At 52.7% G+C, this 12,655-nt stretch overlaps 1 protein-coding gene across 22 annotated transcripts in view; it reads left to right on the top strand.

Annotated features, from left to right (window-relative positions):
- Positions 1-12,444, top strand: part of Iqsec1 (IQ motif and Sec7 domain 1) — a 328,885-nt gene extending 316,441 nt beyond the window's left edge. For 10 of the 22 annotated variants that reach the window (XM_006505983.4, XM_006505986.3, XM_006505985.4 and 7 more), the window contains 8 exons: positions 1-60; positions 409-438; positions 1,506-1,631; positions 2,655-2,754; positions 3,238-3,399; positions 3,964-4,140; positions 7,969-8,018; positions 9,085-12,444. The exon at positions 1-60 is cut by the window's left edge and continues 80 nt beyond it. In XM_006505983.4, the coding sequence (XP_006506046.1) occupies positions 1-60; positions 409-438; positions 1,506-1,631; positions 2,655-2,754; positions 3,238-3,399; positions 3,964-4,140; positions 7,969-8,018; positions 9,085-9,585 (1,206 nt within the window). In that variant the 3' untranslated portion in view covers positions 9,586-12,444. The remainder of the gene's footprint in view (positions 61-408; positions 439-1,505; positions 1,632-2,654; positions 2,755-3,237; positions 3,400-3,963; positions 4,141-7,968; positions 8,019-9,084) is intronic. The other 12 variants (XM_030255340.1, XM_006505991.4, XM_030255342.1 and 9 more) reach the window with 5 other exon arrangements.
- The last annotated feature ends 211 nt before the right edge of the window (positions 12,445-12,655 follow it).

Raw genomic sequence — 12,655 nt, 5'->3', positions numbered from 1 at the left:
AACGAGGACCACGTGTCCCAGGTGCAGAAGGTTGAGAAGCTCATCGTGGGCAAGAAGCCGGTACGCAGTGGCCCTGGTCCTTTACCCCTCAGTGTAGTCCTGGGTCAGCTCTGCCACCACTGGAAGGGCTCTCCCAGCCTGGGATGGAGCTTTTCTAAGCAATTCCTCTTGCAGCTGCTGCTTACCTGAGAACATTAGGCCCTCAAGTGGCATGTGGTCTGTTGTCTGCTCAACCCTGCCCTAGGGATGCCCTTAGATCCTCCAAGAGACCACAGCAAACCAGGACCTCTGTGGGCCAGTACTCCTGGGCAGCCTGGTGGATGAAGAGAAAAAGCAGATGTTGTGGAGGGTTGCGGAGCCACCTTTGGGAACATCAGTTCACTTCTTGTGTGTTGTTTTTTCTTATAGATTGGATCCCTGCATCATGGTCTTGGCTGTGTGAGTACTCTGCTGTTCTTCTGCCATGCCTCAGGCTGCTACAGAGTCCAAGTTCATTTCCAGAGAGAGCCTAATCTCAATTTCATAGTTATCCAGCCTCACACCTTTGTGGGTCCTGAGATCTTAGCCATACAAAGAAGGTGATGTTGGCAAGCCAAGCAGATAGAGTCCTGGCTCTACCTGTGGGTACCCTGCTGACCCCAGACCTAGACAGTGTGCCTGGGAGGACATTTGTGTAGTCACTGAGGGTTTTCCTGACTCCTCCACTCCTCTCCATTATTCCTTGCTCTGCCCTGTCTCTGTCCCTGTCCCTCACACTTTATACCTCCACTGTGCCAGCCACCCCATGTCTGGCTACCCATGTCCCAAAGTACGTAACCAGGCACATGCCTGGCAGTCTCCAGTATGCCCAGCTACTTTTCCTCAGCCCTCTCAGGGCAACACACACACATACACACACACACACAAACCTGGCTCAGAGCCAGGACTTCCACAGCAGAGCTGGGCCTTGCTGATGGCTTGCACCCTCTACCACAAAATACTGGCTTATAATATGGTCTGGAGGGGGATAGATTGGCTATAGTGCAGTTGGGGCGGGGGGGAACTCCTGTAAACCAGTGGCAATATTTGTAGCAGTATGTGTGCAAAACACAGGACAAGGTCCTGGCCAGATCCCCAGAGTAGCTCAGACTATCTAGAAGCATCAAAAGGCACCAGAGGAGTAGGGTTTGAGTGAATGTCCCTGAGATTCAAATCAGAGCACGGCTCTGTAGTGTCCTGCAGCACCAGCTACTCTAAATTCTGTGTGCCTCAGGTTTCTCATCCAGGGAGGACTCTGGGAAGATTGTCTGCAGAAAGAGGGCTGACAAATAAAGGTGTTTTGGGGGGCAGTCAGACCACATGGCTTCCTCTCTGACACTGAGTTCTCTGTGACATATTAGGGAGCCAACTGAACACATGGGAAGGGATCATGGCAAATGCAACCTAAGTCCTGCCCAGAGAGCAGAGACAGAATCTCAGTGCCCCTGGGGACAGGTGACCATAGTCTGGTGTCTTTCCCTGCACAGGTGCTGTCTCTTCCCCATCGACGACTAGTCTGCTACTGCCGGCTTTTTGAAGTTCCTGACCCCAACAAACCCCAGAAGCTGGGACTACACCAGCGAGAGATCTTCCTGTTTAATGACCTCCTGGTGGTATGTGGTGTTGGGAGAGGGGGTTTGGGGGTCCCAGATGTCCTTATGCCCAAGCCTGAAGCAAGGACACTGTCCCAGAGTCTGATTTTGAGAGACTCTAACGCATAGCCATGAACAGGGGTGTTCCTTGCCCCATGTCAACAGCCAGAAGCCCTGACTCCAGAGTGCTCTACATTGTAGGACTCTATCTGGCCCCACTCTGCTGCCCCATAAAACTCTAAGACTTTAGGGGAACCTATGTGTGCCATTCCCAAGTGTGTATCACTGCCACTTGGCAGTGTAGGACTCTGCCCTGCTCAACAGGTTACACAATCCCAAGCTGGTAGGAAAGTGCCCCCCCCCCCTTTTGCTTTCTGTTGCTGTGAAAAACATCATGATTAAAAGCAACTTGATGAGGAAAGGGTTTAGCTTAGCTTACGGTTCATCATGAAGGGGAGTCAGGGCAGGCACCAAAACAAAGCAGAGACTGTGGAGAATACTGACTTCTCAGTTCCATTTCTTATACAACCTAGGACCACCTGTCCAGGGGTGGCACCACCCACCTCGATCAAGAAAATGCCCCCATTGACTTGCCTACCAATAGAGACTTGCCACTCTAATAGATTTTCTCAGTTCAGGTACTTCTCAGATGACTCTAGTGTGTCATCATGTCATAAGGTAGCCAGTACAATTACCCCACTGGCGAGCATCTTGTCTCTTTGGTAACAGTGCCTGCTTTGAAGGCCAGAGACCTCACTCAGACATGAAGGTTCAAAGCCTTGAACAGATTAACCCAGCTTTGAGTGTCCTCATGTGCAGAGAGCCTCTCACATGTGATGGGCTTTCCAGCTATCTGCCAGCCTGAAGACAACAGTTTTGCTCTTAGGAGCAGTCCCTGAAAGAACAAGCCCTGACCTCTGAGGCCAGCACCACCCTGCCTTAGGTGCCTGTCCCCAGTTTTGGGCTTTAGTGCCAGTCAAGATGGCATGGGGACCTTTGCTTCCATACCAACACTGCAACTCAGCTCCATATCTGTTGTCCTAGGTCACCAAGATCTTCCAGAAGAAGAAGAACTCGGTGACATACAGCTTCCGGCAGTCCTTCTCCCTCTACGGCATGCAGGTCCTGCTCTTCGAGAACCAGTGTGAGTCCCTAGGACCTGTCGGGTGTGTCAGGGAATGTTTCTTTTTTCCGCCCTGTCACCTTCAGCTGTGATGTAAGCCTTCTGAGTACACACTCCTTCCCTCCTGGACTAGACAAATAGAGTGGTACTTTGCTAAGGACCAGGGTTTTAACTGGCAGAAGTGGGTGCATCTGTGACGTGTCCAAGAGAAGCATTCAGTTAATAGTCCGATGACATGCAAAAGCTGAGAGTTCATGACCCTGAGACTAACCCCTGCTCTGTAATCTGGGCACAGCACTGCCTATCCCTCCAGGACTTAGTGCCTGGCAGTGGCTACAGGCTTCAGGCTAGGCCGTTGCCCATGTCATGCAGAGGCCATGCTTACGGTTTTGCCTCTACAGAGCCCACTTCAGGGCCCATCCCAGTGCACACCACACTTACTCTCTGGCCAGTGGACCATATAATGACTGCTGACTCCACGGCCCTTCCTCTCCTCCCCTGCAGACTATCCCAATGGCATCCGGCTGACGTCTGCTGTCCCTGGAGCAGACATCAAAGTGCTAATAAACTTCAACGCTCCCAATCCTCAGGACCGGAAGAAGTTCACTGACGACCTGCGGGAGTCTGTCGCTGAAGTGCAAGAGATGGAGAAACACCGAATAGAGTGTAAGTCCCAAGCAAGACACAGAGAAGCACTCCATAGCACATAAGTCCCAAGAGGTCTTTCCAGGGAACCTTCCTGTCTTGTGGCAATGACAATATTCAGAAGTGATTGGTACCAGAATTGCTTGAGCCCAGGAATGGGATATCCAGGTCTTTGTCTCCCCCATCCCACCCCTGCCCCTACCATGTGCTTGGGGAGCCATCCTTCCCCTTAGCACACTTCTTATCTTAGCCTGGCCCTTGTTTCTGTCACTGTGGAGTTGGCTTATGCCATTCAATCCTTATCCTTGTCCTCACTGCTAGGATCCTGGCACTAGGTCTCTACACTGTCCCCACCTCTTCCTCTGTAGATGTGGGTGGCCCACTCTTCTTCCCCATCCAGGCCTAACCTGCAGCCTTCCTAAACCCTAAATGCTAGTCTTCATTATCACAGACAGCCTGGTCCTCAGGCACTGTCCAGAATGCCATCATGCCCCGGCTTTCCCAGGAATCTCCTTCCCTCTTTCCAGGAGCTAGGGCCCAGAACAGTGGCCACTGCCTCTCACTGTTCCTCCTGCTCTGTTGCAGCGGAGCTCGAGAAGCAGAAAGGTGTCGTGCGGCCCAGCATGTCACAGTGCTCCAGCCTCAAAAAGGAGTCAGGCAACGGGACACTGAGCAGGGCTTGCCTGGATGACAGCTATGCCAGTGGCGAGGGCCTCAAGCGCAGCGCCCTCAGCAGCTCACTGAGAGACCTCTCAGAAGCGGGTAAGAGCTGGGCTAAGACGCACCCTCCCAGCTGGTGAATGCAGGACTGAGGCCTGGCAAACAGGCAGTCATGGTGCTGGAAAGGGCTGCTCGGGAGTAGACACAATGCTCTCTGAAGTCCACGAGTACTCCAGGACGGTAGCGGAACACAGAAGTGTCCACGGGACAGTCTGTGCAAGACAGCCAGGGATGGCACCCCACTTCCCTACTTCTCCCAGGGTCCTTACTGCTTTCCCCTGTACCAACTGCTCTAAGGCTAAGAGCGTCAGGCTGGTGCATCCCAAGTGCTCTCTGCTGCTGTGTGTTCTTTGCTAATGAATGAAATGGATCGAAGCCTACTGAGCCGCTGGGCCTTTTGCCCAGCCCTTTGCCACTCACTGTCTTGGTTTTGCTTCCTATAGAGCTCCATTCCTGAGAATTCCAGGCCTCTGTTAGCCCAAAGCCACTGCTGCAGTAGGTGTAGAGCTCCAGGGTGTGGGGATAACCGTGGTAGAAGCTGTTCACCATCAGTGATGTTGCCTTGTTTCTGTGGTTTAATTTGGTGCCAGCCACTTAACCCCAGAAAGTGGGAGCCCTCACGCCTCCTAGGTTTCTTATAGGTAGAGAGTACTATGAGGCTAGGGAAGCTGCTTTCAGTGTCTCCTCCAGCCTTGGAGAGGAAACACTCGCTGTCAGAGCAGCAGCCCCTTAACTACCACCAGTGTCCATCCAGTCAGTGTGCACGGAACAGTGTGACCTGGGCTTATTGTGGGGCCCTCCGAGCCTGTCCAGCACTCCCTGCCTGCCCTCCCACCACAGCTCTGCCTCATACTGCTTTCTCATTTCTCAGGAATTGTTTTCTCCTTTTTTGAGTTTTCTTTGCTTTTGTCATTTTTTTTTTTTCATAGTGAGAATCTGACACTCACCACCAGCATGAGGGTTTAAGCAAGGGCTTCTCAACCTGGACACTGGAGATACTCTGGGGCAGATAACTGCCTGTCATTGCACTGTGCCTGGGTTCACTGAGGCCAGCAGCACTTGCCCAGTTGTGACAACCTGTTGCATCTCCAGAAATGCCAGGTGTCATATGACTCCTGGTTGAGAACCACTAGCTTCCCAGCGGCCTGTTCAACCCAGCCATGTCACTCGACTGCTTGGGCCCTGGGGTGGTTTGAGTCTGTGCAGTGGTCCTGCTGTGACTGAAGCCCAGGGCAACAGCCTCAGGGATGCCCTGGTTGCATCCCTGCAAGGATGGAGCTCCTTGATGCCGCTGCTCTCTGAAATACAGAGGCAAAGATCCCAGGGGCAAAAAACTCAGAGGGGAATCTCAGGCATCTGAGTCCAGACCAAGACCACCTGTGATGCCCAGTGAAGCAGCAGCTTACCCTGGAAGACATTGGCAGGGCACCTGGAGAGGCAGGGTGCTTGACCTGGGCAATGAGGCCCCAACAGGCAGCCAAATCATCCTCTCTCTCCATAGCTGCCACTGTGCAAAGTCTGAGGTGATGACAGTCAGGTGCACTATCATGAAGATGCAGGCCTTTGGTCAGGCAGGGTACCCTGAGAGCAGCTATCTCTGATCTGCAGTAGCCCATCCACCATGGACAAGGCCTGAACTCAGCAAGAACCTGGGATGGCTCACAGGCAAGTTCATCTTAGACACCTCCCTTTGGGAGAGGGAAGGAGACCCAGCTCTAGGCCTGTTCTCTTCCCTTGGCCACAAGAGCCAGAGTCTGTCATAACACACTGTAGTAGCTGTGCCCAGCTTGGCCTACCCAGCTATTGACAAGCACCAAGTTCTCACAGAGCGGTCATTCCTGGAATCCCAGAGGCTTCGTATCCTGTACCAAGGCAGTCCATCTATGAGAACTGGTGGCACTGAACAGCTCTCTCACCTCCTACTGCACAATGTTCAGCCACAGAGACTGTGGGCAGCATGGGTTCTTGAGTCAGCATCTGAAGCCTATGCCATTACTCTGCTACTATCCATGAACAGGCAGTCCTTGTTCTCGGTTTCCCAAGCTACCATGACAACTCAATGCATTGTCCTCAATAGTGAGTGAGGTTTGAGGGCCAGAATGCAAGGAGAGCTCAACCTATCTCTGAAATGCAGCCAAGTCTTTGAGGACCTTATGAGACCCTTTCAGATGAACCATGCAGACCAGGGGGTGAGCCTATGCACCCAGCATGCCTTGCTCTCATTGAATGTTTGAACAGGAGTGTGAGGTGCAACGGTGAACACCCAACTCTGTGATTGATGGTGGAAAGAGCTGAGACGTGGAAAAGACGAAATTGAAGAAACTACAGCTCCCACTGGGCAGTACCACTTCTCTCTGCTCCAGTTTGGGCTGCAGGATATAAGCCATCCGGACTTTTCTGGAGAGCCCCACGCATGAGGGGTTTGAGAGCTTGTTTGAAAAAAATGACAGCAGAGAGGGGACACTCATCACGTCAGTGTGGCACAACACTGTCCTGGCCTCCCAAGAGCAGTTTGGAGGCAGGAAATACCAGTATCACAGATGGGGAAACTGAGGCTAAGAGCCTAAGCAGTAGTGAGTGTATCCTTTGCAACTCAAAGTCTACTTTTGCTTGTCCATGGACCTCACTGGGAACTCTTTTGTATCTGCAAATGGGGAAGCAACCTTTCTTCTCACCAAAGGAAGGGGCCATCTCTCTGGGAAGCCCAGCAGCTGACGTCTACATGGTGCAGTGCTTTCCCTCTGATTCAGATTCTCCCATGAATCTGGGACTTGGGGACAGCAGGCAAAAAAGGAACTAGATGTCCTCCTCCTCATCTGCTTGTCACTACAGGTCCTCTCAGTGGCCATGGCAAGGCTAAGAGACCCATAGTTGTCTCCACCTGATACTTTCGTGCAGTCCAGTCTCCTTTTAGGAGCAGCAGCTTTCAGGGCCCTGATGATAGGCCATGGCCCCCTGAGAGGCACACAGCAGCCTCTTCATCTTCCAGTGCCCACCAACACGTTTGTACCCTGTCTCTGCCATGATGCTTCCCTCTGATGCCTACAGCATGATGCTCAACCCATAGCCAGTGCTGCACCCGCAGAAGCTTATGGGAGATCCAGAAGGGAGCGCAGCGCCATGCCTCTGCGCTCATACAAGAAGTCAAGGCAAGGCTTCTGAAGGGGCCATTGAGGCATGAGTGAGCTACCCAACTTCCCTTTGACATAAACAGCATACGCTGATGAGTGCCTACAGTTGCTGTGTCCTTGTAGACACTTTTGGACTTAGAATGCATTGCAGTATCCTGGGTAAGGGGAGCTAGACTCAGGAACCAGGGCACTGCACAAACCAAACCACAGCCCCAGAGGACAAGGGGCCCAAATCTCAGTTTCCCCTTGACCAACTGCTCTGCCCCAAACAACAAGGAGGGGAATATATATATGTGAACATGCATGTGGATATGCATATATATATATACATATATGAAATCCACTGGGGATCATGGGGCCTTGTGCTGTTGTAGAAGCTGTACCCCCAGACCCCATCTGAGGCTGGCTGCACTGAGTCAGGTGAGCAGGCAGAAGTTTGAGGTGGTGGTACCCACATCCCTACCTCAGATCCCTTCCCCCAAACCACAGTTCAGGATATGCATTATAAAGTTGGACCTAGTTTTAAAAACATTTTCTCCCTTTTGCCAAGTGTTCGTTCACGCCATTGTTTTTAAAACTCCTCACTGCACTGCTGCCAGCCTCCCCACTGAGCCCATTCGAGCCCCATACCTGGCAGACACATGGGCCAGCCCCAGCTCTGGGCAGTGGCAGTGGCAGGTGGCAGTGGCACCAGGCCTGGTGTGCGTGTCTAACCTCTGGTATTGCATGTTCTGGGCAGGGAAGCGAGGGCGTCGCAGCAGTGCGGGATCGCTAGAGAGCAATGTGGAAGTAAGTAGGAAGCACCCGGTCCAGCTGGCCATCCTGTGTCACCCACCCTTGGTTTCTATGTTGTCTTTTTTTGCTCTTCCCTCCCCTTCCTGCAGAGACACAGACTTGGCCCTCCCGCCCTGCCTGCCTCCGCCCTGCATGCAGCTTCTCTGCCTAGAAGCATCCATGCCTCTCACTGCTTGTTCTGACCCAAGGGTTGCGGAGAGGGAGGGTGTGGATTTTGTGTTCTCATTCCACTTAACCCCTGTTCCCCATGGTCCCTGAGCATGATGAACGTCTTGGCTTTCAGGTCCTGCCCCGGGCGCAAGCGCCACCCGCCCCTCACTCATCCTCAGCTCTCACTGTTGGATGTATTAGCCCCACTCGCCTGTCCCTGTGCTCCGCCATCCATCGCTTCCTTCCTGGAGTTTTACTGGCTGTGTGTTTGGGGTCAGGACACAATGGAATCGCTTAGCTAGTTCACAGGAGGAGTTTCTGAGAGAAAGGAAGAGTCAGTGTGGATTTCATGAGCTCTCATTCATCCCCCCATTGCTTCCTGCTGCCCACACCCTGACTCTGCCTACAGACGTTTTACTCCTCCTGGGTTTGTAACAGGCAGCTGTGAGGAAAGTCCTAGGCCACACTCCACCCCCAAGGATAAGTTATAGGGTCCTACCTGTCTGATACCACCTTCCCCAGACACCTCTGGACCCCCACATGGGCAGAGGTCCCAGGAGAGTTTAAGGCTTTAACTTTCTAGGAACTAGGTTCATTCCTTTTCCACACTCACTGCCACTCCTTGGCCTCACATGCTCACAACACCCTACCTACCGTCATGTGGGCTGATGTCTCAGTCTGGCAGCAGCACAGCATGAGCAGAAGCACCCTTGTGCTGTTTCACAGAAAGGAGATGCCCCTCACCTCCATCAGGACCAGTCCCCAGCTGCCCCCGCACAGGCCGAGCCCGCATCCTTCCTACCCTCGGGCCTAGCAGTTCAGTGGGTGACTTCTGAGTTTGGAAAACTTGGTCTGGCCTGTGTGCTTTGAGATCTTTTTTAATTTTGGTTTCTATGAATTTCCTTTTTAGGGCTCCATCATTAGCAGTCCTCACATGCGCCGGAGAGCGACCTCAACACGAGAGTGCCCATCTCGCCCCCCCCAGCCCGTGCCTAACTCCTCCTCTCTCCTGGGTTCTTTGTTTGGGAGCAGGAGAGGGAAGCCCCCTCCCCAGGCCCACCCACCCTCAGCCCCTCCCCCAGCACCCCCTCACGCCCATCACCCTGGGCCCTCAGAAGGCCCACTGCATGGACATCATGCACAGTACTGCCATGCACAGCAGAATCCTCCGCCCTATCACCACCACCACCACTACCACCCACCCCCCCACCTGCAGCACACCCACCAGTACCACCATGGCCCACACGGCGGGCACCCCCCGTATGGGGCCCATGCACACAGCCACCCGCCTCTGCCCACAGCTCACCCTGGTCATGCAGGGCACTCAGCGCATCATCATGGGCAGCCCCCTGCCCCACCGCCCCCCACCAGCAGCAAGGCCAAGCCCAGCGGCATCAGCACAGTTGTGTAGACAGCCCAGGCAGCTGCCTCCCACACACCAGGCACACAGAGGCCTACTAGGCACCAGCCTCAGACCAGCCCAGGGCACCGCTATTGCCACTCCCTCTGCCCTCATAGCCTGGGTGGGCCTGTGGGCTTGCCTTCCATGGAGCAGAGCTCCCTCTCTGGCTTAGCCCTGGCACCCAGTCCTCCCTTGGCCCAAGGCTGGACCTCAGCCACCACTGGCCTTGACATGGCGCTGACCAAGGAGAAGTGGAACTGCCTCTCACCCTGTCAGCCCTCAGCCCCTCACTCTACACACATCTGAAAACTCATCCTAGCAAAGAAAACATAAGATAGAAAAGTCAGACAAAGCAGAACCAACCCCCAGACTGGCTGTGTTATTGTTTTGTTATTGGCAGTGGGCAAAATAATAATATAATAATAAGTAGACCTGATAAGGGTGATGAAATACGTAAGTAAACTTTATATAATATAAATATATAAATATATAAATATATATATATACATACTGTATAGGTAGTGTTTGTGTGTGAAAGATAAGCATTTCATCCACAAAGCTAGCACTAGGGACCTCCTAAGGACTGCCACTTAGGTGGCAGGAAGTCAATCTAGATACATGTGTGAGTAGACCAAAAAACCCTGCTAGAACAAACCCAGATCCTTCCATATTTTCATACAAAGAGACTCTCTAGCCTGGCTGAAACCTTACACGCTCATGACTCACTGTGCCAAGTAACACAGCACCTGACTGTCTAATACCCCACTCTGCTCTGTATAGCCCCCTATTTTATTAACAGAGTACTATTCTAAGTAACCAGTATTATAACTGCTGTTATCTCCAGTAAGCAACTAGGCAAAGTGCAGTCAACTCTACCCTAGTACTTGGGGCAACCAGTCTAGAGCTGGCTGTCTCAGGACCTCAGCCCCACAGATCCCTAGACACTTTATACTGGCTGCCATAACTTTGATCTCCCACGCTCTACATTCCTTCCCTCTGTACATGGTGAGCCACGCTCCCCCTCCCCCACAGTCCTCCCAGGGCCCACGTGGCAGAGGGGTTCCACCCCAACACAACGACCACTCATCTTCCATAACTTCCTCATCCAGTTCCCAGCCCCAGCAGGCGGGTGGCGTGAGCGCTGGGCGGCCCAGGGCGGTGTGTGTGTCCCGTGTTGTGTTCTGAGTGGCAACAGCAATCACTGTAATTCCATGCAGCCATGTGCTCGTGACCCCTGTGTCATCATTGCACCTGGCCAATGAGTGCTTGGCCCTGGCCAGGTGAAGCCCCCACTGCCTCTCATGGTCCAGTGAGCTGCCAGGCCTCACATGCCCCAGCTGTGTTCTTGTCGCTTCCATGTGTGACACCATGCACTCCCCTGGGGCCACGTGCTGCCCATGTTCCTGTGCCTGAGTCACCCACGGGCTGTACTTTACAGTTTCAGCCCTTCCAGCCACCACAGCCTCCAGTGCTGTGCTCCTAAGCCTAGGACCCGAGGACTGCCTGTGGCCTCTGCCTGCGCGGAGGCCCTTTCAGATTGGAAGGAGTTGCCGCCTGACCGTGGGCTGCGTCTAGGACCTTGTGAGCCACCGGGGCCTGCCCAACCACAAGAGAGATCAGGAGCCTTCTGGCCCATCACCACTCTGCTGGCCTGCTTGGGTCACCCATTTCCCTCCCCTTCGTGTCACCATCGTCGAGGTCACGTACCAGCAGATCTGCAAACTGAGCACTTTGTATCTGTGCAGAGAGCAAATCCTGCAACATGGAGGTCAGCCTTCTGTCTCACGGTGGCTGGACCCGCCCGCCCCATCCTCTGTCAGCATGGCTCATCTTTCTCTTGTCATCTACGCAGAAAGAGAACTGATCACCATAGTGTATCTGACTGGGGCCAGCTGGCGAGGAGCTGCCCGCTTCACAGTGCCCCGAGTTCCTTGCTTATGCTCCACGTACTGTCTGTCCTCAGTTAAAGAACACTGTCTGACAAGGAAGGGGGACTGTGCTGCATGTGACCTGGCACCAGTCGTGTGGGGCTGTGCTCTCTGTATTGTACATTTACAAAATACACCAGTGTTACTGTTGGCAAATAGTTGGAGTGGTAACATTAAATATGCCGGCTTTTTTTTTTTTCACTCTCTCTGAGCTAGTGGTAAGTCAACCATGAACTTGAGATTGTTCTGAAAAAGACATGGCTGTTAGGTACACTCTCACTCTTTTTAAAGGGACACTTAGGAACAAACTCAAAGGAAGGCCCAGTTTATCTGGTAGGGTGGAGTGGGGCCTCCCTCTCTCCACAGTGTCCTGTATTCTCCTGGCTAGCCAGGGCTCTGGGCTCCTCCCATGTTATCTTTCATGTGTCCTAGAGACAAGCCGAGGATAGTGGGTGAGTTCTAGGGACCAGGCTTCTAAGCATACTCAGTCTTTCTCTGAGTTCCTAATTCAATATGTTATCGGATCAGGATAATGAGAGCTTGTGATCCTGTGTTGTTTTACAGACAGGGACCTGTCTTCATAGGATGTGCCTGGGCCTGCAAGTCACACAGCAGAACTAGCTTGGAAAGCATAGGCTTTTTTTTTTTTTTTTTTTTTTTTTTTACTGATGTCCCTTGTTGCCTGTTATTCAGCTATGGCATTGAGGCACTGAGTGTCTACACTTCTATTTACCACTGTCAGGATACACTTAGGGCCTTCACTAATGACCCGAGTTATTCTGGTCATCTGTGGAACTGGTGACAGATGGAATACCTTAGGGGAGGCAGCTGGTAACATCACAAAGGGCTTTGCAGGGACAAGAGTGAAGTTGTGGATTTGTATTTTTTGAAGCTCCCAAGTGAGTTGTAATGTGAAAATAAAGTTCAGCCTAATGTGCCATCATTGTCCCCAGCCGCCTGATGTGGAGCATGCTCTCTAGCACATTTTAAAGCCTCCGTGTTTTTTTTTTTTTAAAGGGTTAAGCATCAGGGTTTGCATCTGTGCTGTTCAAAGACTTGAGAGCCACCCTGTTGTTTTGTGATGGGGGAGGTGGGTGACTGCCATCTGCACTGTGAGGAAGACCCAGCCAAAGTATCACTGAGCCCAGGGT

This window comes from Mus musculus, chromosome 6, assembly GCF_000001635.26.
Source record: "Mus musculus strain C57BL/6J chromosome 6, GRCm38.p6 C57BL/6J".
NCBI classification, from domain to species: domain Eukaryota; kingdom Metazoa; phylum Chordata; class Mammalia; order Rodentia; family Muridae; genus Mus; species Mus musculus.
The sequence above is the reverse complement of the archived record's forward strand: the minus strand, read 5'-3'. Positions and strand labels throughout refer to the sequence as shown.